The sequence below is a fragment of the Ursus maritimus genome, unplaced genomic scaffold, assembly GCF_017311325.1.
Source record: "Ursus maritimus isolate PB19 unplaced genomic scaffold, ASM1731132v1 scaffold_2, whole genome shotgun sequence".
Classification (NCBI taxonomy): Eukaryota; Metazoa; Chordata; class Mammalia; order Carnivora; family Ursidae; genus Ursus; species Ursus maritimus.
The window spans coordinates 104,714,176-104,741,726 of NW_024424452.1; the positions used below are offsets into that span (position 1 = coordinate 104,714,176).

General features: G+C 47.1%; 1 protein-coding gene across 3 annotated transcripts; it reads right to left on the minus strand.

The window, feature by feature from the left end:
• Positions 1–641: 641 nt before the first annotated feature.
• On the minus strand, positions 642–21,707 carry PM20D1 (peptidase M20 domain containing 1). Of its 3 annotated transcripts, none has more exons than XM_008699541.2 (13): positions 21,407–21,706; positions 17,806–17,892; positions 16,145–16,377; positions 15,646–15,732; positions 14,440–14,573; positions 14,028–14,111; positions 13,184–13,259; positions 12,751–12,812; positions 12,426–12,504; positions 10,494–10,565; positions 5,049–5,217; positions 2,550–2,649; positions 642–1,350 (listed from the first exon to the last, which is right to left on the minus strand). In XM_008699541.2, exons 1-13 carry the CDS (start codon positions 21,576–21,578, stop codon positions 1,227–1,229), a joined length of 1,479 nt encoding a protein of 492 aa, XP_008697763.1. In that variant the 5' UTR covers positions 21,579–21,706; the 3' UTR covers positions 642–1,226. The 3 variants fall into 3 exon arrangements, with proteins under 3 accessions (XP_008697763.1, XP_008697762.1, XP_008697764.1); XM_008699540.2 differs by having other exon boundaries at positions 14,028–14,147; positions 21,407–21,705; XM_008699542.2 differs by lacking the exon at positions 10,494–10,565 and having other exon boundaries at positions 14,028–14,147; positions 21,407–21,707.
• Positions 21,708–27,551: the final 5,844 nt, after the last annotated feature.

Consider the following 27,551-nt stretch of genomic DNA (forward strand, 5'->3'; position numbering starts at 1 on the left):
CTTTGGTGAGGCAAAGAAGAGGGAGTCTCTCAAGTCCCAGCTCCATGTCTCCCTCTCTGACCCCAGCTCCCTTGTGACTCACAAAGCTCAGCTCCCAGCCTTGAGCCAAGAAAGGCTGCCTTCCAATGCCCCCTACCTGGCAGCTACTAAGCTGATTCAAATATGCTCAGGGTTAGATTCCAGAGAAAAAGGACAGGAGCTCCGCTGTCCCCTAAGGGAGCGTAGCTTGCCCCTCCTCTGCCCACCACCTGGGGCAGAGCCCCTCAAGTCAGGCTCCTCCTTGCTCCCCCACCCCATAGCCGCCACTCCCCTTTCAGAGGTCAGAACCGGGACCTGATGCCAGGGCCAGAGCCCTGCTGGTGCTGAGCTTCACTGCAAGGCAGCATCATGAGTGCCCTTCTCTTGGGAGCTCAGCCCACAGGATGTGCCAGGGAAATGTTTCCACAGATTAGTGCCTCCTGGGGTGGGACAGCAGCAGCAGGTGGCAGGAACAGGACAGGGGTGGGAGCAAAGCCCAGGGAGCCCTTGGGAGGAGCCCAAGGACAGAGGCTCTCTTCTCCAGGCTCCAGCCTCCAGACCCAGAAGGTTTGGGATTCCTGCAAAGCCCCCTGCCTCAGTTTCACCTCTCAGTGACCACTTGATGCTGCATAGCTCACTTTATTTGACCGGCTGTTGTGGTAATTACAGCAGTATCACAGTTTGACTAAGTTCTGATCCGGATGTAGAATAAATTGGAGGGTTGCAGGGGCAAGAGATGAAGAGCCAGCTAAAAATTCCAAAGGAAGGGGGAGGATGAGAAAGTTAAAGCAAAAAGAAATACATCAGTGATGGAGAAGGCAGCCTGGCAAGCATGCCCTAAATTAAACAGTTCTAGAAGGTAAAACCTGGTTTTCCAAATCTGCATTTGTCAAGTCAGGTCTTAACAAGGAGCAGTTGAATAACCAGTGTAAGACCAACAAGCCTGGTAACTTCCAAGATCGGGACAAGAAGGCAGTAAATGCTGGTCAGCCGAGGGTTGCACGTGTTTGGAGGAAGGAAGAAGGCAGATTCCTGCCGGCCCTCCCCTACCCCTTGGCCTTGTTCTTTGGTGACTTCAGGTGTGAGTAAGGTGGGTGGGTGATGGCTCACCAAGTGGTTTTGACCCCAAGTTTCATCAACATTAGCTTTCCCCCTTGGCATGGTCATGGCTGAGGTCAGGCACTCCTAATCCAGCCGGATCCTTGACCTCATAGTTCGTGCCGGTGCGGTGCTGGCTCCTGGTCCGCGTCAGCATTCTGGATAAACTCAAAGATGAACTTCACCTGGGTCTCGTAGGCTTGGACTGAGATTTTCTCATTGATTCCGTGGATGCTGAGTGAGAGAGATTTTGGGGAAGACAGGAGAGAGCCAACTGTTGGAGCGCAAGTGTTATTACCGAGGACCCCCCACCCCATGTCCCCTGAAGCCACTGGCCTTTGACTCGCCAAGGGTAAGAAGTGAGGTTTCACATGACATCTCTCCAGGGTCCAGCCCCATGGCAGAGAACAGTGCAGGGGCACATAATAATAATAATAATAATAATAATAATAATAATAATAATAATAAATCTTGGGGAGTTCAGAGTCGTTTCCCGCTTGGGAATCCATGTGATCATTTCTCCTCAGAGGGGAAACTATCTTCTTAATTCTCTTTCTCTTAGGCCAGAGTCCCCCTGGCCCCCACATTACTAGGGGCACAAAAGCAGAGGGAGGGCGACTGCCCAGGGTCCCTGTGGGGCCTCTACTTCACCTAGGAACTTCCCATCAGATCTTGTGCCCATGACCGGTGTCCATACAACACAACACACAACCAAACCACACACGCAACCTCAAAGATAGAGGAAAGAGAGAGTAGCAACCTGCTGTCCCCATTAACAAACAAGGCCCACGAAGCTGTTCTTATGCTCATATTCAAAGATTTTCATTCTATGGACCACTGACTTACGGTGGGGAAATAAGGTCTGGATATGATAAGGAACAGAAAGGTAAGTGGAATTCAACCCCCCCCCCACCCCAGGACTAAACATTTGCTGAAGAACCCACCCACGAATAGTAATTCATACACAGTAGTTAACATTGGTGGTCAGGTCTTACAGTCCTCTAGTGCATTTTCTTCTGAGAATTCAAGCCATGTGTCCGCCTTTGACCACATACAGGTCTGGATTTCACTGAGTGGTAACTGAGAAGTCTGGAGTCTCCCTTTTTGGGGAGAAAATGAAGCCCAGAGGGTAAGTATTCTTCCAAAGGGAGGAAGAGGGGGGATCACACCCAAGGGTCCTAATTCTACGAGGTTCTTTCCAATGATCTGATTATCTCCATCCCAGAAAAATAGTGGCCAATTCCCATACATTCTAGGGAGCAGCAAGACTGACAACGAGGAAATTTGGCCAGCTGGGTTCAACAATGTCTTCATTTCAGGTTGTGCCACCCTGGCTTTCCCCCATTCTGTGGACTGGCAGGAGAATGGGGTGGGGATAGGTCAGATGAATTTCCTCCTTCACCCTGCTGTTCGAACCTGTTCCACTTACTCACCTACGGAAGCTCTGAGGACGCAGGTAGAGGGGGTTGAACCGGTAGATGCCAGTGGTGAGGTTTGCATAGTGTCTGCTGTCTGTGTTGCCAATACAAATGCCTAGATGGGGAAAATCAAGAGGAATGGGGCTTTATGGGAGCCACCAAGCCAAGGTAGTGGTGGGAGGTGGGCTGACTGGAAAGTTAGGACCTCTGGGTCAATAAGAACATCACCAGGGCCCTCCTGGGAGCCTGCAGCTATGAATTTTTGTCCTTCAGGCTACCCATTCTCAAAACCCTACTAAAATGCCATTTCAGCCAGAAGCATGGAATCTTCTCCCCAGGACATTAGTGAGTTAAACCTTGAATGATCCAGACTGAAGTGTCCTCTCTTCATAATGGCCAGGGAGGCCATTACCTTCATTTTATACCCTTAGCTGGGCTATTTCAGAAATCTAGCTCTCCAGAAATCTAGATATCAGTCCTTTATTGCTTCAGCTCTCTTTATATCACCCTAGCTCAGAAATCAACACCCTCCAGGGAGCTTTACTGCTATAAAATGCAGTCCTTTTAAAGTAGAACATAATTCCCTGTTATTTTCATCCTCTGAAGGATGACTTTGTCTTCCATGAGTCAAACTTCAGGTTAGGAAAGTCCCAGGATAGTCTCCAGGGTCTTGCTGTCTTGAAGGTAGTAGCAGCTCACCCCACGCTCCAGCTAGGGCTGGGACTTGTCCCCAGTGGGGGGGTCTCTGAGAAAAGACCCCCTGAAGCACCAATGAAAGAATGGTGGGATGATTTGAGATGTTAACTTGTGTTTTGTTCCATTTTCCACTCCTAGTTTCAAATAGGTAACTAGGCCCTTCAAACTCTTTGTTTTGGGGATTTCTACCAGTTGATGTCTACCTATCTTTTTTCTGTAAAGGCCTAAACTTGTTAATGGGATTATGGTGGGTGCCTCAGAAGGGAGAGGGTAGTTCAGAGAGTCTTTGAGGGCCTAGAAAGAAGAATCAGGGACTAAGAGGGCCGGCTTGGTGGAGACTCAGGCCTTGCTCTGTGGCAGGAATTTGAGGAGGTGGCAGACCTCAGAGGGGTTGGCTGCCTGGTATGCTCAGGGAGGTGGGGTCTTAGGTCCAGAGTCAAAGATCCCACTCGTACAACAGGCCAGGAAATCAGAGGAAATCTCCAACCTGAAGTGACTTTTTAGCTAGGCTACAGATATCCAAGGTAACCACAAGCACCGATGACTACAGGCCAAGGGACTCCCATGCTATGTGGCTACCTAAGACCTTGAGGGCTTACTTCAAAATGAAGGTGGTGGTGGGGGTGCTTGGAGGCCTCAACAGTTCCCCAAGTTGAGTATCCTGAGAAGTGGGGCTTACAGCCAGATTTAAGTTGATTAAAACACAGGCTGCCCTTTTCCCACCGGACTTTGTGGCCGCAGAGCATCACGGTACTCTCCTTAAGGACCCAGGCCTAGCGCAGAGGCAAGTCCAAAGTATGTGCTTAGAAAATGAGGGAATCCGGGGCCCCTGGGGGGGCTCAGCTGGTTACGTGTCCAACTCTCGACTCTTGCTCTTGGCTCAGGCCATGATCTCAGGGTCCTGGGATGGAGCCACACATCAGGCTCTGCGCTCAATACAGAGTCTGCTTGTCTCTCTCCCTCCCCCAGCTTGCTCTTGCTCTCTCACTCTCTCTCTCTCAAACAAATAAACAAAACCTTAAAAAAAAAAAAAGCAAATAAGGGAATTCATGATTAAACTTGGAATTTGAAAAATCTGGTCTTAGCATTAGAGCATTTCCTCCTCACATCATGGACCAGAGATCCTCAAACTGTGGTCAGCCATCATCTGGTCTCAGAATCCCCTGGGGGATTTGTTAAAAAGGCAGATTCCAGGGTCCTCTCCAGATCTGGTTAGCCTGAGTCTTTGGGAGCGGGTCCAGGTAACCTGCACTTTAGTAAGTTCCCTAGGTAATACTCTTCCACTCTTATATTGGAGAACCACTGTCTCCCCAGCACAGGTTTGGAAGGCAGGCTGGAAGACTAGGGAAGGGGCACAGATGCACTGCTGCTGGGACTGGTCTGGGCTGGGAGAGGGGAAGGGGGTTCATGCCAATGGTATAGGCGGGGCTATACCAGTCTGTTGAGCTCTGCTGCTGAGCTGTTATCCTGGATGGATCAGAACCAGCCTCGGAGAAACTTGGGCCCTTCTGTGGCTCCTCCAGAGGAGTGTGTGGGGGGCGGTCTGGGCTGGGCTGAGCCTCTCCTCCATACCAGATACGCTAGCCTAGGTTAAGCTAGGACCCAGGCATGACTGACCTAATTTATTGTTTCTGCTCTTTTCCTGTTTGCTTTCTGACTTCCACGCCGAGGGGAAAATACAGTTCCAGTCTCATCACGAGGGGAAGCAGCCAGATGTTTCCAGGCTGAACAGCTGGGGTGGAGGTAGGGCAGGAGACATTAGAGAGGAAACAGTTCCAGCCCCCACCTCCCTCCAGCCCCAGCTGATGAAGTCATTACCTGGGACAACAGTGCTGACTTCCGGGAAGATGGACTGTATGGTCTGGCGGAGCAGCTGGTAGCCCAAGGCCTGATGATCGGAGGGGCTAACAGGGAGTGGGTCAAAGGCATTCAACACGTGGAACTGGACCCGACTGTCAGCCACAATGTTCTTGACGAGGTCTAGGACCTTAAGGGAGCAAACAGAGGGAGTCTGAGTTCTTACTATCTGCTACCCAAGTACCCTATGAATTGAGAGTCCTGATTCCTCTCCAGCAAGGCAGCGCCAGGGCAGCTCATGTTTGCACTGGGACCTCAGTTTCAGCTGACTGGCTGCAGGACGTGGCAGAGTTGGGTCTTCCTGGCAAGCCGTCTACAGCATGGGAGACTGAGGTTAAACGTTCGGGAGGCTTGCCTTACAGCCACGAGGCAGGCAGGGAATTGGAAAGTCAGGAAATCGTGTGTCCTTCCTCTTGGGCTGTGAGTCATGGCCGGGTGGAATGTAGAAGACACAGCAGAAAGGGGAACACGACGGTCTTGAGGCAGGGTGACAGATGTGATGACCTCACTTCAACCTGGGTGTCTCAGACAGTTGAGGAAAGGGTTGCACACTTTTCTTCCTCCTCTCTGGGCATCCCTGCTTCCTGTTTGTAACCAACTTTACTGGAGCCAGGAAGATGAGCTCAACATAGACAAAAAGTCAGGCATTGGGGGACTGGTATTCAAGTTTTCTCTTTGCCTCCTTTCCTCAGGAAGGAACCCGAGGAAGCTCCTAGAAAATTCAGGCCGAAACAACTAGAGCTGAATCCAGCACAAGTCCTGGTCCCAGGCAGGACGTAGACCAGACCCTGTGGATCAGGTCACATGGAGACATGTGGGAATGGATCGGGAGGCTGGCTTAGGGTAGCCCCCCAAGCCCACCCCACCACCCAGGGAAAGCCCGAGCAGTAGTCTCGACCCTTCTGATCAGCAGGTGCTTTGGAACTGCCTCTGCCCTAGAGAGAGGGGTCCCATAGCTGAGGCTCACCTGCATGGGGGGGCATTATCTCAAGCATACCCCTTTTTATGGTAGTGTCCCATAGAAGCATGCTAGGAGCCGAGTCTGGAAAGGAAATGAGGGTCCTATTTCTGGCTCAGAAACCACCACTGAGCCAAACCAAATTCCCTGCTGTTGGATTAGCTGGGGGTGGTGGTGGACAACTCACTTCTCAGAGCTTATTTTCACTCGAGCATTTCTGTCCTAAATCCTCTAATACACGAATTAGTACATAGTCTTGATGTATCTTCAGCCAACTGGGAGGTTATCAGTCATCTCCTATAAAGTGGGTTGGGACTACGCCTGCTGACCCCTGTCCCAAATTCCTGTAACATTCCTGCCCCCAGAAACTGAAGAGGGCACACAGATGGGACCCCTCTCTGTGAAGAGGCTATAAGAGCTCAGTTTCCCACTAACTCTCAGGCCAGGTCCTGATGTAAGAGGAGGGGCTACCTCATTTCTGTGTTTTCAGGACCAGGAACATAAAAGGCATGCAATGGACGTTGGCTACAAGAAACTGAAGAGATATGAACCAATAAAACTAGTGGGAGTTGGCTCGCGAAGTAACTGGTCCAGGATTATACGGTCGGTGTCGCAGGGCTGGGTATCTGAAGCTGTCTCCGACCTCACAAGGAGGCTGCTTTACTGCTTCCAAAGCCCATATGGGCTGAGCTGGTGCTGAGCAGGGCCCAAGAGAGGATGGTGCGCACTAAGGTGGATTCCTCAGTGGTGTGGATTTTGAGCCAGAATTTGATGGACAGACGTGAAACGGGTGAAGAGGCAAGAGACAGTCTGAGCAGGGACAGGGGCATGCGCACAAATTGAGGAGTGACACCCAGCCACGGAGAGCCACTTTGAGCCGTGAGACCTTGGGCAAGCTGCTTAAGCCCTGTGCCTCAGCTTGCTTGTCTGCTAACGGAAGGATCACAGCAGCGCCTACCTGGTAAGGTGTTTGTGACGCTACTGGAATTAACAGACGTCAGGCGCTTGGGCCGGTTCCTGGCACATAGTCAACACTCAGTATATGCTAGTTCTTTGTTTAGACTAAAGGAGCTGCCCTGGGCAATCATCAGGGGCACAAGGATGGGACGAGGAGGAGGCACTCGTGAATGGTAAAAGGGACCTCAAAGGTTACTTTCGAGCACATCAGGCTCTCACTGCTCTGAGCTTCCACGGCCCTTGCCCCACATTCCCATGTTACATTTTCCCTCTGTTTTACGTGTACACATGTTTTTCCCTTGAGTGAATGATAGGTTTGTTGAAGGCAAGAACAAGGGATACCAAAAACATTGGTAAGGTCTTTAGAGTTCAGAGTTAGCAAGTCCAGCCTCCAACCCGCTGGAGGGCAGGGCTTCTCATTAACACCCACGACAGACTGTCATCCAGCCCGCGCACGCATACTTCCACGGCGGAAGGCCCACCATCACGTGTTATCATTCATTCTGCCTTGAGCAACTTGGTTATGAATGTCTTTATGAGGAACTGAGCTACGGCTTCCTGTAGCATCTCACCCCTCTCCCTTCATTATTGTATATATTTTATATCCTCCCGGGCATACAGTATATAAGCGGCAGATCAGCTGCGTTTCACCTCTGTTGAAATTAGACGCCTGTGCCCTTGCTCCCTGGAGGCAGTTTCCGGTCTCTGTTCTATGTCGGGTCCCAGGGTAAACGTCACCCCAGGGGACTGACCCTCTGTTTCGACCCCACCCCACAATCACTTTGTGACACAACATCCTATGATTTGCTTTATGATACTTGCCTCTTAAAAAATCAGCTTGCTCATGTATTTGATCGCTTGCTTATTGCTGTCCCTTCCCCACTAGAACATAAGTGCCACCGGGATGGGAATCCTGGCTGTCTTGCTCACCGTTCTCCCAAGTGCTCAGAAGAACATCTAGCCTATAGCAGCCACTCAGTAAATACTTGGTGAAGCAATGCATGAAGAAAGGCAGGCGTCTTCTGTACCACACTCTGGAGAGGTGGCCCTCATCCACCCCTTGAGAAGCTCACTACCATCCAAGGCGCCACATTCCCCAACTCTCCTTCAAGTGGGGGCTTCCTGAACCATCTCCCAGTGATCTTATTTTTACTCCTCGAGGCCCATTCAGAACAGACCTTCTACAGGGTAGCCTGGACCATTTCTGAAGCCTGCTCCTCACACCTAGGTGCTGGAGACCTCTCTACATCCGCAACATGGGAGACACCAGTTAGAGATGCAGGAAGAGGGTTCTGGCAACTGTATATGCTCCCACTGGGTCCAGCCCAAGGCCCTGTCCCCTTGGCCTTCAGACCAGCACAGTGTCCGAAGACGGAACCCAATGCGTGGAAAGGGGGCACGAGGGAGGGGAGGGATCAGAACAAAAGGTGCTCATGCTTTCAGATGCTGGAGGCTTTCCATTCCTCACTGGGCAGGATGGGCCCAGGGATTCCAGGGATTTCATGAGATAGACTGGGAAGGAAGGCCACTCTGGTGAGGGACCAGAGAGGAGGGAAGAGTGCCAGAAGCTGGGGAGATGAAAGCCCCAGCTGGTGGAAAACAGCCCTTGGGAAGGGCACGGAGTGGGAATGAGGCTGGAAAAAAACTGGTAGAAAGAAGTTCAATGGGGGGAATTCAGTGATTTCCTGGCCCCGTGATCCTCCAGGGAGAGGACAAAGGTTGGCACTCGGATGAAAAGCAGCTGAGCCCACAGCTCACACCGGTCCCAGCTTTCCCCGAATGCTGGGTGGCGCTGGGGCTGGCCATCAATCCATTCCCCCGCCCCCCTGCAGCGAGGGGTGGGCCTCCCACCCTGTGTGAGGACAAATAAAACCCTCCGGGGGGGAAGAACTTAGGGAGAAAGGACCACAAAAGTCGAAGTGTGGCTGACCCTCGAGGATCAGCACCAGAGACTCAGGGAACACCACCTGCCCCCAATTCTGCTTCATTCTGGAACGTACTAGTCAGTCCATAGTTGTTAGGTTGCCTCTTGAGATCATTTTTTGAAGGATTAGATTTGCCTTTTGAACTCTTTTTTAGCTCAGCCTGCTGTTTAAATAAGCTAGGCTTTCCTGCAGATGCCAAACACTCCGCACAACGGCTCCTCAAGCCTGCACCTTTTGGCTCACACGTCATTTCCTCGGGGAAGCCTTGCCTGACCCTACGCGAGGTCTGGTTCCCTGTTACGTTCTCCACTGGCAGCTGGTCCCTCTCCGTCATAGCGCTCATCCCAGCTTGCAGTTACGTACCGATTTTCAGCATTTTTAAATTGATGTTTGTAGCAGGCCACTGCCAGGCTCTGTCCTCGACTCTCTTCACTTCTAATTTTATACATCCTTCCTGTGGGATTTTATTGACTCTAGAGGTTTCATTTATGTCAGTAATACTCCAGCCTGTATCTCTAGTTCATTCTCGTTCCAGACCTGAGGTATTTATAATTGCCTATTTATAATTTATAAGCTTCTCAAACTTCTCACCCACTACCCTTCTCTGTGAATGTGCTCTACTTCCTGAACTCTCCATCTTGGGTAAAGGTATTAGCACCTGGCCTACTATGTAGCTTAAAAACCTTGGAGCCGTCCTGCCTTTCTGTCTCCCCTAATGCATGACACACGACATTCTGCTGAACCCATGTCTCCCACCCTGGCAGGTTCCTTCTCCGCCCCATCACCGCTGCTCGGTCCGCTGCCTGAGATGCTGTCACAGCTTCCCAACCGTCTCCTCCTATGCCAGCACTTCTTCCGCATTGCCACCAGCACCATCTCCCCAGAAGCACATCTGAGGACATCACGACCCCGTCTGAAGACCTCTGACAGTTCCCTCTGTCCACCGCACACAAGGCCCTGAGTCCCACTCTCCAACTCCATTTTCACCACCTGCCACTTCCGCCCGGTCTGTCCTCCTCTTTAGCCTTACTTTACTTTAGCCTGACTCTTTACATGGCAGCTCAAATTTCTAGTGTCAGAAAGCACTTTCTAGATCCTCAGAGGCAGGGATAGTCCCCTTCTCTGGTCTTTTAGCAATTTGTTCATCCCGAATTGTTTTGATCGTGAGCCGGTGGGGTGGTTCTGGAGCTAGGTCGCTAGATGCGTAATCTTTGGCACGTCCCTTACCTGATTTTTTGATTAAGGATGATAATAGGGTGGTCGTGGGCATTAAACGAGCACGCATACACCTTAGAACAGTGCCACACACCAAGCAAGCCTGCGGGGTATGTCTGCTACTAGTATTATCATTTATCAGACTCCAAGTTCCTCCCAAACCAGAGGTCTTCTATCCTCATCAGCTTCTTGGAGGCCTCCAAAGAAAGTTCAACAAATGCTATTGAATAAGCCCACCAATGTTCGTTAAAAGATGGCAGTTGGCCAGCCCTGGGACGGCAGCTACACCCAGACCCTGAACACCACACATCCCCGATACAGAACCGGCGGTTGGGAACGGAAGTCACGCACCTCCTGGACGGTCTGCGCAGGGTGAATCTGCATGTTGATTATGGCCTGGGCCACCGGGGGGATGACATTCACCTGGAGAGAGAACCACAAACCCTGGCCTGAGCCACATGGGCTCCCCTGCCCGGGAAAGGCCAACTACCACCAGTAGAGAGAGGAAGCCAATTTGAAAGGCGCACGGCTTCACTTTCGGTGGGCCCCTTGTCTTCTGGGGCGCTTGACAAGGGGTTATGCTCAGAGCTAGAGAGGTGTGGCTGCGTTAGGCTAGACCTCCATGCTTCTTGGTCGTGGAGGGGGTCACAGAGAGCTGCTCAGAGCAAGACTGTTTCCTCCGGGACCACGCAGACCTCTTGCTCCTGGTGGTCTTCCACGCATGCTCTCTTCCTGGGGCACCCGGGACATCCCTGCAGCAGTTAGTGCCCACTCAGGACAGGGCACCCCGAGCCGCCGCAGGCCCCCGTCATGCTGTGCTTGATCCCCAAAGGCGGCGATGATGGTGGTTTCCCACGTCTAATTGCAAAATTTGACTCTGTTCTCTGCCCAACCAGGAAGAACCCAAGGTGAACTGGAGGAGACAGTTAGGCTCTGAGCGGAGTTTTTCCTCAGAGGCCACAAGAGAATGGACTCCCCAACTCTGAATCTTTCTTTGAACTGGTTCGGTGCAACAAAGCACTAGAGTAGGGGTAGGAGAGCTGGGCTGTTACAAATTAGCAGTGGGATTCTGCATAGTTATAACCCGTTGGTGCCTCTGTTTCCCGACTGGCAATTGGGGCGATGGTGCCAGGAGGGCTGTGAGCAGGATGAACTGGAGTGACAAAGGTGATAGTATTCTGGACAGATAAAACGGCATTCACATGCGAGGACACAGTATTATTATTTAGGTGAACGCTCTAGGCAGCTGGGGAAGACAGCTCGGGTCCGGCGGACACACCGGACACTCCAGTCGGTGATGCCAGGAGTTAACTGAGGTGCCATTCATTGTACTCCACCTGGGCTCCAGGTGACCACAGCTCCACAAGGCCACCCAGTAAGCTTGGTGCACGGCGCTCCCTAGAGTAGTGCTGGTGGTACTGGTAGTGAATGGAACGGTCTCACTTCTCTCAAGATTTCAGAAAGGCCTTGGCCCAGGCTACGCAGGGCGGCTGTGGCTTGTTCCTTTAAACAGAGATGCCCCTTCGTGGCCCATCCAACTGGAAGTAGACCAATTTACCAAAAAGTAGTTCTTGGAAAAGAAAAGCCTATGAAAGTAATAATTCACTCGACATTTATTTCTACGAGTGAACTTCACTTAGAGTTGATGTCTGTTCAGATTACCCAGTATTTAGTGTGTTTTGGGAAATGACTAATATACGCCTTTAGGCGTTGTATATATCACAAATGTTATTATAGACTTTATAAATGGTGGGTTAGTTTCTTTCTTTTGACTCAGAGTAGCATGAGGGGAAAAGACATTAATCATTAAATTTGTTAGGTGAATCAATCTTCCAAAGTATGGTGAAGAATAACCAAAAGATCCTTGATGGTAGAAAAGTTAGAACCTTTAGTCTAACTGACCAAACTGCTAGGTATATATTTAACATGTTGAATGAGTATCGCTCACAAAAATTAACTCCCAAACGACTGCCCTTCATACCAGTATCATGGTTGTTTTTTTGAAGGGGTGCAGACTCAAGGAACCTGAGAAGGGCCATGGACACCCCCTAAAATACACATATACAAAATCCGGCTAGCAATTTCAGAGGGTTTGTAGACCTCAGCTCCAACACTTGCTCTTGAGGTGACACAATGGGTATCACTGTACAGTTCAGCACTGGGCCTTCCTATTATTCACACTGTAATCAGAGAAGGAAGAAGGGACCGGGAGATAAAGCCAAAGGATGGAGAAGTGAGTGGACAGTGAGGAAAAGGTGTAGGGGAGGATCCAGGAGATGTTACCTTGACTCCTGCGTTGAACATGGTGAGTGCCATGGTGGTCCTGACCAGCGTGTTGGTTATGTAACTCCTCTCCATGAACCTAAAGCAAAAGGACTAAGGTTAGACATTAGGAAGAACTGTCCAACGTGGAGAAGGAATGAGTTGGAAGATCACCCACTTTCCTGAATCTCAGAGATCTTTAAGACTAGGAGGGACATCCTATATATGAATTAGATGTAGTTTCTGGTGGCGAAGGGATGATTAGTCAGGCCCAGTTAAGCCAAAGGAGAGGGGACTGGGTAGGCTTGGGTTGGAGGATGAGAAAGAAGGAAAGACAAAACTTTACCTGCTTACAAGGGGCCCAAATAGCCACAGGTTGCTCAAGATAATATTGGCAGGGAAGGGGAACTGAAAGGGAAAGAACCAGATCAGCAGGATTTCAGTGGGGTCAGCATAACAGGGTCACTGCACCCGAGGCATGGGTCTCTCCCTGCTTTAGATCTGCCTTGAGGGCCCTCAGTGGCAGCCTCAGGGACGAGTGGGAAACAGCTCCCAAAGGTGCCTGGGTGTGTCAGGTCTTAGGGTCTCAGAGAAGCACCAACACCCCTAGGAAGAAGTCAGATCCTTGTGTCTTGGCTCACCCTCTGGCTGAAAACAGGTGAGTACGTGCACAGCACTGGTCAGCAGTGGGCCCCTCTACTACTCTGAAAGCTACTTCTCTGCCACCCTTTCTTCCTCTCCCACAGCCGACCAAGAGTACGGGAGACACCTTTTCCCACCTCATGTGCCAGTTCCTGCAATGTCATTTTCGTTGGCCCGCTTACAAACATGTTCGGCATTGGTGTCTGCTCCAGGCTGCAAGAGAAAGGGAGTTCTCAAGACTTCCCCAACCCCAGTTAAAGATCAGCGATCTGAAGGGAAGAAGGAGGGATACAGGATTTTTCAACAGGTCTGGCCAGGAGGTGTTCCATTCACCTTCTCTCACTTCCACTGATCCACCTGTTTGGAGACCTCGACGCACAAGTGGGACCACCTCTAGTCCATCAGCAGAAGCTGTCCCTGTTGACCAAGTCCAGCAGAAGCTGTCCCTGTTGACCAAGTCCAAGCAGAAGCTGTCCCTGTTGACCAAGACCCTGTACCCCAACTCTCATGGCACCTACCACCTTGTAGCAGAATTATCAGTCTCTGCAGCTAACTGTGAGTTCCTTGGCTGTCTGTTTCTTTCCATGGCTGTATGCCCACCACTGGGCACAAAGCCTTAAACACTGGTAATCAGTTACATATTTAACTGAATTAATATTCTTCTTCTTCCCACTTTGCTAAGAAAATTCAGCTGGAGGGAAGCTTTGCTGTGACAGACCCTGCTGTGCTCACCCACAGCCTGCAGCCCTTATGTCCTGACCTAGCTTTTATGGGCCAGCTCTTGCTTGCAATATGGGTAGATCCTTTTCTGACCTTTGATCCCTGCCTGGGTACTGGTGGCTCTGTCCTCCCTGAAGCCCCCATTGTGGCTTCTCAGCCAAGCTTCAGGGCCGGAAGCTTAGCCTCTTCAAACTCAAAAGCGGGAAAGTACCAGGTCTTCCATCCCGAGTCTGGCAAGGGAGCGGGGCCCGTGTTGCTTACCGGCTGACAGCGGCTGCGAGGACGCCGATGCTTGTCTCCTTTGGGGGAGCTGAGGAGTGGCCTGGAGTCATGTTTACTTGCAGCCTGAGGTTAATCAAACCCTTCTCTGAGACTGCAATCCTGTAGGAGAGGATCAGAGAGGGCCCTCCTGACTTCCTCCCACCTTGAATTATCCCAAGGCCCCAAAGGCCCGCCTGCACAGTGGTCTGGTGGTCTAGGAGATTGGCTTCATCTGCTTAAAAAAATTAACACTAGAGGAAAAAGGGAAGGGGGAGCCCAAAATTGGTCGAAGTTCAGGGCTAGAGGAGTAAAATAAAGAGCTCTGTCAATATGGCTTATAGACGCCAGGCTGGGGTCATCTGAAATGGGGTGAGAATACCTTCCAAGGTAGGGGGTGGGGTACTTTACTCACATGGCAAAGGGCTTCTTGAGGTAGGAAACGAAACCATCCAAGATGAAGTTACCCTCGTCCACAATGAAGGCTAGCTTGACACCCCTCGTCTGTAGCAGGGCTGAGATCTTCTGAGCCCCATTATGCCCTGACACCTGCAGACATTAAACCCATGGCCACAGTCCTTCTCAGCCAGACCCCCAAGAGCTAATGGAGACCCATTCAACATAGCCAGGGGCTCCAGAACCTCCCTGCCCAGTCTTCTTCTGGGGGGAGTGGGGAGGGGACGGGCAAGGGGCCGAGATGATCCTGCTTCACAGAACCCTGGAATATCACAGCTGGAGAGCCAAACTGCCCTCATTTCACAGATGAAGAGGGTGGGACCTATAGAATGAAGTGACTGGCCCAGGGTCAAAGTAGGTGACATCACTGGAAATAAAACACTGATTCTTTGCTCCCCGTTGGTTTGCTTTCTATCACACCCATGTTCTCAAAGTGTCATCGATGGAACACCTACCTGCCTCAGATATTACCAGGGAGTTTGTTAAAAAATGCAGAATTATGCCTATCACTAAATGAAAGCAGCCGATCTGAAAAGGCTATATATTGGATGAGTCCAACTATAGGACATTCTGGAAAAGGTAAAATTATGGAGACAGTAAAAAAAAAAAATCTGTGGTTTCCAGGGTTTGGGGGAGGGAGGGATGAATAGGTGGAGTAGAGAGGATTTCTAGGGCAGTGAAACTACTCTGTGTGAAACTATAATGGTGGACCCATGTCACTATACAACTGACCAAGCCCACAGAATGGACACCAAAAGTAAACCCTAATGTAAACTAGGGCTTTGGGTAATTATGATGTATCAATGTAGGTTCATCAGTTGTAACAAATACCCCTCTGGTGGGGATGCTGGTAATGGGGGAGGCTGTGCACATGTGGTGTGGATATAAGGGAAATCTCTATGCTTTCTCAATTTTGCTGTGAGCCTAAAATTGCTCTAAAAAAAATAAAGCCTTTTACAAATTCAAATCTATGGCACAGGGTCCGGGAATCTGCATTTTGGTCCAGGGCCTGAGACAGTTCTGGCACATAGATACCCAGAGGAGCTGGCAAACCCCCACACCATATTCGGGAGACCCTGTAGCTCGGGAGCAAACCGGACTACAGTGAAACTCTGCGCCGCAAACAGGGGTCCTAGGGACGGTTTATAGCGTGAGGAGGCTCTACCTCTTCATCATGGCCCAGAGCAATGAAGAAAGATCTTCGAGGGATGTAGTTTCTGTTCAGCAAGAGCTCCAGGGCCTGCAGGATTGCCTGGGGGGAAGAAGCAGAAGGGATGAGGGAGAATCAGGGCATCGGTGACATTCAGCTGCCTGCATCACGGCTGGTGGGGCTGGTATCGGACACTCTCTTTAAAGAGAACAAATTCAAGTGGCCCCGGGGGATGGGAGGTGAGGAAACAGCTCCTTCACCAGCTGGAGAAAAGCCTAAATGTATCCGTTCAGAGCTGAAAGGGTCCCTGGAGATCATCTACTCTAGTCCTTATTTCACAGTTGAGAAATCAAGACCCGGAAAAGGACAGTGACCAAGTGATGGCTGGAACCCAGGTCTCCTGGGGCCGAGGTTCTTTCTACCATAACCTCATGCCTCCCAGGGGTCAGCTGAGCATCCCCAACCTGGATGACTCTTTAGGGCCCCGGGGCAGAGGGAACAAAGCATTTCAGACCATCAGAGAGTTCTTGTTGTCCAGTGTGCCTTGGCCATGGATGAAGCCATCACGTTCCAAGCCAGAGAAGGGGGGCACCTCCCAGCCTTCCTCAGGGGTGGGCACCACGTCACTGTGCGCCATCAGCATGTAGGGCTGCAAGCTGGGGTCAGAGCCTCGGACAGTGAACAGGTGGCTATACTCTCCTATGACTTCATGCTGGATAAAGCTGGTTTTGAAAACTGTTGGAAAGACTAGAGACAAAGGGATGAAAAGCAGGGAGAGAGAAAGTCAGATTTAACAATTTCCTTTGGTTTTCCTACCGTTTAATAGAAAATGTCTACCCCCAACCTCCCTTTTTGAAAACATGCTGCGTCCTGTAGGAAGCCTGGAACAAAGCCAGTGTGATTCCTGATTTGCCTGGACAATCTGTGAAATTCCTCTTCCTCATATTTTAATGCAATACTACTACGTAATAATGGGCACATCAAGATTCCATCATGGTGACAGCTGGTAGGTCAAGATCTGGTTTGGTCTGACCTGTAATATGTTATCACAAGTATATGCTACCGCGCTATTCAGACGAGGAGTGTGTTAAATTTTAAATATAGTAGTCCCCAATATCCAAATTACTTGGAACCAAACATGATCCTTATATTTAAAAAAAAAGCAAGACCTTTTTTTATTTGAAAAATAATATTCCTACTCTGTGTCATACGGAGAGAAGATTGCTCTGACTAGCACAAGGCTACACTTCTGCGTGCAGGTGTGGACGTTCTCGGGGTCAGTAACTCAAGTTATAGACAGTGTTAGAGAGGGGGGTACTGGCTATACACCTAGGCTGGCTCCTCCCAGCCCTGACAACTTTGGAGGGGCTGTTCTTTTCTTTGACTTAGGAAGAGGGCCTCACTACTCTCCATGAGCTTTTCATAGGGGGACTGGGGAGTTCCAAGTCTCCTTTTTCTTCTTGACCCATCCCTTCTTTGGCTCACGTGCTGGTGAGGGGCTGATATGGCAGCTCAAAGTTGCTGACGGCCTCGAAGCTCAGAAATGGGTCAGTAAAGAATCTAGAGAAGGGCCTGGGTGGGTGGAGTGTGTACATAGGTGCGTAGGTGTGTGTCCCGAGGTAGAGGTGGGAGGAGCATGGGGTATAGTTTCTGGAAACTTGCATGGGAAGAAGGAATTCCTAGTCCTACCTTTTTTTCTTTTTTGAGTATAGCTGACACAAATGTGCCCTTAGTTTTCGGTATACAACTTACTGATTTGACAGGTTTATATATTATGCTGTGTTCACCACACGCATAGCTACCATCTGTCCCGATACATGGCTGTTAGAATATCACTGACTGTATTCCCTATGCTGTACCTTTTATTTCCTTTCCTTGTCCTATCTTTTGATTACATCATATTTATTGACTGTTACATATTTAGGGCAAAGATCGGGAGAGTTCAAACTCCAACCCAATAGCTATGTGCTTTAGTTTTTCAGAGGCCAAATAAATCTATTTGGTCACCATTCTGACTCCTGGGGAGCTTCTATTCCTCCCCACTGTGTGTAAACTCAAAATAGGCCCACGGCAATTTGACTGTCCTCTGGTCAGTAACAAAAGAAGCTTCTTCATCACCTTGTATAGAACTGTGTCTGCAGGGCTACTGCCCCCCACCCCAAGCTTGTGGCTGACCTGTACGAAGGTATTCTCCAAACTCGGCCAGGGCTGTTACATTCAAGTTCTCCGGGCTGAAAGACACTGTTGGAATCTGGATGGCACCTGTCAGGGGCAGACAGAGATGCGAGATTACAGATGATAACCACCACTGGTTTTCCCACAGCCCTCTGTGCAAAGAGAGTTCTTTGCATTCAGGATCTTATTGTGGAGGGTGAAATAATCCTATGAGGTAGCACTGCTGTTTTCTCTGATTCAAATGTGGGAAAACAAGTTTAGAGGGGTTAAGTGAGCTGCTCAGGACTGTCCTGAAATAAGCAGCAGAACTGGGATTTAAGACCAGGTCTTTCAGGTTTGTTTAGACTAACATGGTTCTTCTTCTTCTTCTTTTTTTTAATGTATTTGAGAGAGCCAGGACATGTGGGGGAAGGGGCAGGGGGAGAGGGAGAAGCAGCCCAATGCAGGGCTTGATCCCAGGACCCTGGGATCATGACCTGAACTGAAGGCAGACGCTTAACCGACTGAGCCACCCAGGTGCCCCTAGACTAATATAGTTCTTAAAAGAATATAAAGTCCTATGTTCACAATAGTTTTATTTACAATAGCCAATATAAGAAAACAAATGGAGTGTCCATCAATATATGAATGGATAAAGATGTGGTACCTCACTAAACACCAATAAATTCTGTCAAATTGTTTTCCCAAAAGTTTGGAGCAATTCATGTTCCCCCTAGCAGGACATGTGAGTGTCAGAACCCACCTCCACATGCAGAGAGTTACCCGCCTTTGGCAAAGTTTGCCCTGTGGTTGGATAAAAAATGAGATGCTGTCGGTGTTTGCATTTTCAGTTCCCTGACCTCCAAGGCAGCTGAGCATCTCCTCATATGGCCATTTGCATTTCCTCTGCTGTGAACTGCCAGGCTAAGCCACTTGAGCAAGCTCCTTTATCTCTTTTTGCCTCGGTTTTATTTTCTTTCTGTTGGGCATTAAGACCTACATCTGGGGCTGTTGTGAGGACCAAATGAGTTAACACTTGTAAAGTGCTCAGAACTGTGCCTAACACGCTGTTAAGTGCTGAGTTAATGCTGGCTTTAAAATGGTTTATTCACTATATTCATAGTTGCTTGGATTTACCCAGAAGATCTCCAGAAGGATACAAAGGAATCTAATACAAGCAGCTACTTAGTTACCTTTGTGTATTTGTGGGGGCGAGAAAGTTGTGGTGGTTGGTGGGAAATGGGGACACGAAGGCAGGGTGGGACTGAGACACACCCCCAAGACTGCTTACACTATTTTGGGTTTTGTTTTAACTATGTGAATGTATTACCTATCCAGAAATAAAGGAAACATTTTTTAATTGGCAAAAAAAAAGGTATATACACACACACACACACACACACACACACACAGATTGGAATATTACTCAGCCATAAAAAGTGAAATCTTGGCATTTGCGACAGCATAGATGGACCTAGAGGGTACTATGCTAAGCAAAAAATCAGACAGAGAAAGACAAACACCATATGATTTTACTCCTATGGGAATAAGAAAGAAAGAAAGAAAGAAAGAAAGAAAGAAAGAAAGAAAGAAAGAAAGAAATAGAAACTAAACAAATAAAATAAAACAAACTTACAAATACAGAGAACAGACTAGTGGTTACTAGAGGGGAAGGGGGTCAACCGTGTGTGATGGTCACTAGACTTGTGATGGGGATCACTTTTCATTGTATACAGATGTCAAATTATAAAGTCGAATACCTGAAACTTTTATAAATTGCTTCTAAGCCTCACTCTGCCTCTGAAACCACCATCCCTTCGATGAACCGGAGAAGCCCCCTATCCTGGGTCCCTACGTGAATGAGGCTTTGTGTGCAGAGAGTAGGCTTATTACTCGTGGACTGGCTCATCCAGAGTCTCACTGATCTCTCAGCCAAGGCCAGCTTTTTGGACACCTGATGCCTGTGAAGGGGCAGATTCAGAAGCTCCCGAACAAACTCCTCAGTCCTAAATAATCTTCACCCAGATGTTTCAGTTCCTGAATTGCTATTAGGTTTATCCCTTTGAGCCCTGAAGGCTTTGCACTTTAAAGAGATCCATTATCATATGCAAACACCTGTGGGAGGGGAATGCAATAAATTCTGAGAATATTTGCTTAGATATCCCAAAACACAGTGCGAAGAACAAAGGCACCTAGGCAGTGCATTTGTCAAGGGAGGGCCTCTGAAAAGACAAGCTTACCTCTGTAATCAGTTTTGCTAAGGATCAACCTTGCATCACAGCCCACCACATAGATGGGGAAGTCAAGGATCAAAAGATGAAACTATAGGAGACAAATTCAAAATCTGATCTCAAATATTTTGCCTTGAGGCATGTGGCTATATATGGGTATATATATAGGCCATACAAGTAGATATAGGCCATGTAGCCATGTGGTTATAAGGTCCCTACTTTGGGTTCTTTACATAAGAAAGTTTTTGCTTTCTTTTGGATGAAAAGACTCTGGGGTGAGCAGCTGCTCACTGGCTTTTAGAGAACTCACTATTTGTGCTGTGCTTTGGGAGAGCTCTGCTCTGCCTCCAGACCAGGCACATGTACAATTTATATTCAACCATGGGGGTTAGCATTGGGTCCCTGCATCTGCCTGCACATGTTTATGTAGGCAGTTTCTTTTAATCCATTATTTAACGAAAGGGAAAAGACTGGAGCTAGGCCCAGTGGTGAGGAGGATCTCATTGTCCCATAGGATCTAGCCCTCAACAGACCGTTTCCCCTTTTCCTCTGGAAAATGCAGACTGAGAAGGCAAATGAGTTTTTAACCTTGGTTTGCGGTCTAGGGGAGAGATGCCTGTTAATTAGGAGAGGAAATTTGGAACATCTCACACCCCTTTACGGAGTCATCTGGAGTGGGGTGGATCCTACAGGGTGGATCCTACAAGCCACAGGTGTTATCACCCAGTGCTTACTCCTTGCTGTGGGGTCCCTGGGGAAAGTCATTTAACTGACCTAAGCTTCAATTTCCCTCCACTGTAGATAAAATTAAGATAATTTAGTCTTAAGATATCACAGAGATTTAACAGAAGTGAAAACTTTCTAAGGTTAAACAAACTGAGGGCGTCAGAGGGGAGGGGGGTAGGGGAATGGGATAGACCGGTGATGGGTAGTAAGGAGGGCACGTATTGCATGGTGCACTGGGTGTTATACACAACTAATGAATCATCGAACTTTACGTCGGAAACCGGGGATGTACTGTATGGTGACTAACATAATATAATAAAAAAACATTTAAAAAAAGTACAAATAAAAGCTATTGCAATACTGAGGCAAAGCAGGGGGTAGGCTGGATGACAGCCAAGGCAACAGGGGCGACGGTGGAAGCTAGGGATGGTTCCAGGCGAGGCAGGGAACACCCGAGTCCCCAGAAGCCAGGTCTGGGGCAAGAGTGGCGTCCCCACGCCCGGGCACGAGGTGCTGGGACTCGGGCTGCGCTGGTCTGGGGAGTGTGGTGGAGCTCCAGTTCCAGTAATGGCCCCGCTGCGGTGGGAGCGGGGCGGCACGGGGTGGCCCAAGGAGAGAGGGACCTATATATCTGGGCATAGCTGGGCAAAGGGGACCAGGCTCACCTTTCAGCGCTTCCTTCATCGCGAAGCGCTCGCCTGGGCTGAACTGAGAAGGGATTTGCGGCGCCCTCTGATACTCCCGGCCCTTCAGGCCCTTCGATCTGGAAACTGTGGAGATACCTAGCAGCAGCAGCACAGCCGCCAGAGCCAGCACGTAAACACCGTGCCGAGCCATGCTTCCCTCTGGTCTGCAGCTGGAGTTTGGACCTGAACTACAAGCCCGTTTGTCGTCCTGTCACTGCTCCAATTCCCGCAACTGCCTTGGTCCCACCCTATCCCCAGACTTGACCAATCGCCGCTTGCCTGGGGCTGAGGAATAACCAATCGACAAGACGGCTCCGCCCAGGTTCGCAGGGCCTGTTGGGAGTGGTGGTTTCGCGGTCTGGGATAGGCTGAAGTAGAGCAAAGGTGAGGACTGCAGGTAAACGGTAGGTCTTATGTGCCCTTGATCTTCTGCTTTGAGATTCTCAGAAATCCCTTGCTATATGACAAGTCAATGAAAGGGGGAAAAGGCAAAATAAAATCAGCAAAGCGTATCAGACCTCAATCTGCTTCTCACGTCTGAAGTTTAGAACTTGATTACCATCCCCTCATACAGTGGGGGAGCTTTCCGGCCCGAGGCTTTATTTAATCTGAAATGCAAACAGTATTCCTCTATCTATAGATTTTGCTTTGAATGATCAGTTCAGAGGGCTTGCTCCTGTTTAGGAATTCGTTGAAAGTGTTTTTGATATTAATGTAAACACTGCATTTTTGCAACTCTAGGCAAATACGCAAAGACTGAAGGTTTTGAGAAAGATTGCGTTTTAATAATTTTATTGTATTTAATAAACTGAAATTTTATAAATAGTTATTTTGTAAATAGCTGTTTAGAGTAAAGGATCACTTTGGAAAAAAGAAAAAGAAAATTGGGACACAGAATAAAATTAGATTTATTGGAGCCAGAAAAAAAAAAGAAAACATTCCTTTCATATCCCTTGATGCAATTTAATCTGCCACTAGTCACATATTTTAGAATTCTCTAGAAAAAAATCAGTAGTAGGGCTGCATATCTACTCATGCCCAGAGCTGTAAATTCACACTCCTGGTATCTGCCAAAGCTCAGAGAGGTTGTGCTCTGCTCCCTTTCGGGAATCCTACTTAAAATCATCATCATCATCATCATCCTCATCCTCATCATCCCCATCATCCCAAACAAAAAACTACAATCATGTATTGAAATACTTTTCAAAAGCAATCTAAAAACAGTATTATGAAACATTTCACACATACTGAAATGTGTAAAGAATAATATAATGAATATTTCTGTATTCACCACCCAGCTTAAGATCTAGAACACTAAAAATAGAGTTGAAAAGAGTTTTTAAAAGTGTAAACATTGGGGGTGCCCGGGTGGCTTAGTTGGTTAAGCATCTGACTCTTGATTTTGGCTTGGGTCATGATCTCAGGGTTGTGGGATCAAGCCCTAGACTCACTGGGGAATCTGCTTGGAATTCTCCCTCTCCCTCTCTCTGTCCCTCCCCTAAAATAAATAAATAAATCTTAAAAAAAAAGTGTGAACATTGGTAGAATTTTTAATACAAAGTGGCTTAATTTCTACCAAACTTCAAAAAAAAATTTTTTTTAAGATTTTTATTTATTTGAGAGACAGTGAGAGAGATCACAGAGATAGAGGGAAAAGCAGACTGCCTGCTGAGTGCAGAGCTGGACTGGGGGCTGGATCCCAGGACCCTGATTGTAAAATAAATATACATTTAGGCGCTTGTGAATTATTTGGAGAATGCAAGAAAATATATAGAAAACAACGCTTCTTACATGGTTAGTCCTTTTTGTTTTGCTTAATAAATCTTTCTCTATTTCAAGGTCATACACATATTTTGATGTGTCATCTTTTAAAAGTTTTAAACTTTTGCCTTTTATATGAAAAACAAAAATCATTATCCAGAGATATTCCCTCATAATATTTTGATGTGTTATTCAACCATTTTTTATGCCCTCACATACTCACATATAAGGTCTATGTCTTTTTTATTTTTTTACAAGATTAATAAAGGCTCTAATTTCACACACACACAAAACTCTATGCATAATTTAGAAAGGAGACACAAGTAAGGAAAAACGATAAAGGATATAGAGGAACTGTTCTGCTAACACACAGATAAAGTGCCGCTCCATACAAAACAACGTAAGGAATCAGAACCAAGTCACTCTGAACACAAAGAAAGAAAATCACCCCACAAGTAATGTGGTTAAACTGCCAGTGTATTTCATTACGCAAAGTGTAGGACCCTTACTCCCATTTTCCTCTTTATAGCATAAGTAAACAACACTGACGACAGGCCAGAGAGTAGGGATAGAAGGACAAGCTCAGAGAGGGATGGAACCTGGGGATGAGAGGTGTGAGGTCTCACTCCCCAAATCCCCCCTGTTCTTGAAATAGGCCAGGTCAGTTGATTGCTCTTCTTTGTCTGGACATTTGACCTACCGAAATTGGGTCTCGATTCGGACCCTCATCCCCACTATTTTTTTTGCTAGTGAACATGTCTGTACTTCAAACCTCTTAACGAACTTTAAGTGCAGAGCAGTGTTACTGGAGCGCCTGGGTGGCTAAGTGAATTAAGCATCCACCTCTTGCTTTAGGGTCAGGTCATGATCTCGGGGTCCTGGGATCAGCCCCGTGTTGTGCTCCTCCCTCAGTGTGGAATCTGCTTGTCCGTCTCCCTCTCCTCCTTCCCCTGCTCTCTCTCTCTTTCTCTGGAATTTGAATAAGTAAAATCGTTTTGTTTTTTTTTTAAGATTTTATTTTTATTTATTTGACAGAGAGAGAGTGAGCGAGAGGGAACACAAGCAGGTGCAGAGGAAAGGGAGAAGCAGGCTTCCGGATGAGCAGGGAGTCGAAGGCAGACGCTTAACGACTGAGCCACCCAGGCGCCCCTAAAATCTTAAAAAAAATAAAAGTCCAATGTTACTAAAATCAACTGCTTATATTCATACTGGCACGCTTCTTATTAAAAACTTCAAAACCTCAGACATATAGCACACGTGGAAAAAAATAATTTACTTTGTGTAAATATGATACAAAAACAAGACGGCCTGAAGTCCAGTAATCAAAGCATGCCGTAAAGGAGTCACCGATGTGACATATAGCAAAAGAACTGTCGCAAAACTCTCAAGGCCTAACAAACTAGTTTCCCAACAGAGTATATATGTTTTTCAGATGCTAATAAGACATACCGATAGAGACAAAATTAAAGTTTTGAAGTAATGCATTAGAAAGATCTTAGGTGGCAGAAATCCGTTCAGGTTTGGGACACACTTAAAGAGAGCGTTACTCAGTGTTCAAGCAAGATGGGGAGGAGGAAAAGGACATACCTGTGTTTTGGGGACACTTTTATGTGACTTACCGCTGGTACTGGGTTGTGGATTTTTCTCAAAATCTCCGTAAGTACACAAGATCCAAATGCACTTGGGAGATGTGTCTTTGTTTCCCTGATTGAAATCGGAACGACTGCCCAAGGGAGGGGTTCAATTAAATCACACAGGGCGGAGGGAGGGGGAGGTTTGGATGACTAATAAGGACGTCCACTGCAGTCATTTCAGAGGACAAAGAAAGAGGGAGAAGTAATATATTTATTTGGTTTAATATAATCTCTTTTAGTAGATCACAAATGAGTTTTAAAAACTCCTTTTTTTTCTGTATACTTCCAACCCCCGTGCTCTTTCTACACTCCTAACTCCCAAATACGTAGAGACACTGCCCAAAGTCTCTTCAATTTAGGTGTTTCCGATGCGTGACTGTTTTAAAGTGAAACAGATGCATATTATATACAAAGTCCTATATTTTGTTTCTTTCCTTTAGCTTATATTAAAAACATTTCCCTGAATTTAAATATTCTTTAAATTCTTTTACCATGTAACATTTGATACTCAGTATATGCAATGAACGTGAAGAGCAAATAACATGATCACCTCTGCAAAGATCAATAATGTTGAAGGTGTTTGTGTCCACTAGGGCCTCTACTCTTCCATTCCCTGCTCTAGGTTACCACTCCCTGAAATGGTGTGTCTGAGTGTGCTTTAAATCATTCTACCACCTATATGATTATGAGAAAGAGAGAGTTTGGTTTTGCTTGCTTTTATAAAAGTGACAGCATGCTTTTCATAGTCTTTGCTTTTTTCGCTCTACCAGGAGTTTGCGGGACTTGTCCGTACAGTTTCATCTAGCTGCAGTCTGTTCACATTCACCATGCAAGACACTGCATTCTGCAAATACATAGATACTTATTGTACACGTGTCCTGAGCCACAGGGGAAAGAGATTCTCCGAGGTTTATATCCACGAGTGGAAATGTTGGGTCGTACTTGACGTGAATGTTCAGCTTTATAGGGTAATGCTGAATTATTTTCCAAAGCGATTGAACTAGTTTATAATCCCCTCGGTGAGCTGTGCTTAGTATCGGAGTTCCTGTTGCTTCATAGTCTGTATGTTTTGACCAGCGCTTGGCATTTCAGAGGTCTTCATTTTGCCCATTTAGTGGCTGGAAAATGATATCTCATTGTGGTATTAATTTGTACTTCCAGTTTCATAAGGACTTTGAGCATCTTCTCATGCTTGTTTCCCAGTGAAATGACTATCTCTGTCTTTTGCCCATTTTTGAGTCATTTGTCTTATTGGCTTTTAGGAGTTTCTATATATGCAATACTAATATTTTTTTGTCAGTTATACTTCCGTTGCAAATAAGTCTATCCATTTGTGTCATGTATTTTCACTTTATGGTCTTTTGATGAACTAAGGTCTTAATTTTCATGTAGGTGAATATATCGTTTTTTAAAAATCATTAAGTACTTTCCGTTTATTATTTAGTAAGTCTCTAGTTCAAGGTCATAAATATATTTCAATCTGTTATCTTTTAAAAGGTTTAAATGTTTACAGTAAAGTTCTTAATCCATCTGGAATTGACTTTCTGTAAAAGGCATAAGGTCAGGGTCCAATTTTATTTTTTTTCCAGTTAGATAACCAATTTTCCCAACACCATTCCTTAAATAGTCTACCCTTTCCTCAGAGATCTGCAGGGCCAGCTCTGTCCTTTACTGTTTTCGTACGTGAAAGGGCCTGTAATTGGGCTATTTTTTTGCATTGGTTTCTTTGTTTATTTCTATGCTAATATGACTAACTTAATTATTATAGCTTTAAAATATGTCTCCATACCGGGCAGAACACGTTTCTCCCTTAGTCTGTTAATGTAGTGAATCACATTCATAAATTTTAAAAATGTAAACCATCCTGGGAAAAACCATTACTTAGATAAACCCACTGCTGGATTTTCCTTTAGGATTTTTGCAACTCTGTTTATGAATTTGATTTTGGCCTGTAGTTTTTCCTTTTTAATGATGTCCTTTTTTGGAATTGGTATCAAGTGTATGGTAGCCTCAGGAATCTCATTAGACAGAATGGTAGAGATTTCTAGCGGACCCCGGTATCCACTCCCCTTCTTTCTAAGTAGCAAGAATCCTGAATTTGAGCTCAATATTCGGATATTCAGCTGCAAGACCACATTTCCCAGCCCCTGGCAGCTGGGTTTTGCCATGTGACTACATTTGGAGAATGGAAGATAAGCCGAAGTGTTGCATGTGATTCGAGGAGTTGTTTTTATGGAAATGTTCTTCTTTAATCCCGCCCTCCAAGCTCAGATGTGATGGCTATACTCTAGCAACCATGTTGGACCATGATGGTGAGTTCTATACCAACGGAGGGCAGAGAGCTGAGCTGGAAGTAGCCTGAGTCCCTGGGGAGCCTCATGACAATACCAGCTCTGGCCTATCTACCTTTGGATTACTTTTACAGAGAAAGGGAGAGAGAGAGAGAGAGAGAGACAGGGAGAGAGACTTATTTCTACTGAATTTAAACTATTAAAGGAATGACTTCCCTCCCATTTTTTTTTTCAGCATTCTCTGAAAAAAAAATATGTGTGTGTGTGTGTGTGTATATATAATTGGACCAGAAACATAATATATTTTTCTAACAATTCTAAAAAATAAAGTAGTCTGAGTCTGTTTTTTTTTTTTTGTTTTACTTAATGGTTACAGGACTTTCCGACTTCAGACTTTACTTTTTTTTTGATTTTGGTAAATTATATTTTATTAGCAAT

Excerpts from the sequence above, each read along its gene's own strand:
- PM20D1 (XM_008699540.2), bottom strand. The coding sequence starts at position 21,578 with ATGGCTCGGCACGGTGTTTACGTGCTGGCTCTGGCGGCTGTGCTGCTG. Across the intron at positions 5,218-10,493 it reads CTGCGCAGACCGTCCAGGAG|GTCCTAGACCTCGTCAAGAA; the intron begins GTGCGTGACTTC and ends TGCTCCCTTAAG. Across the intron at positions 1,351-2,549 it reads CGTCCTCAGAGCTTCCGTAG|CATCCACGGAATCAATGAGA; the intron begins GTGAGTAAGTGG and ends TCTCTCACTCAG.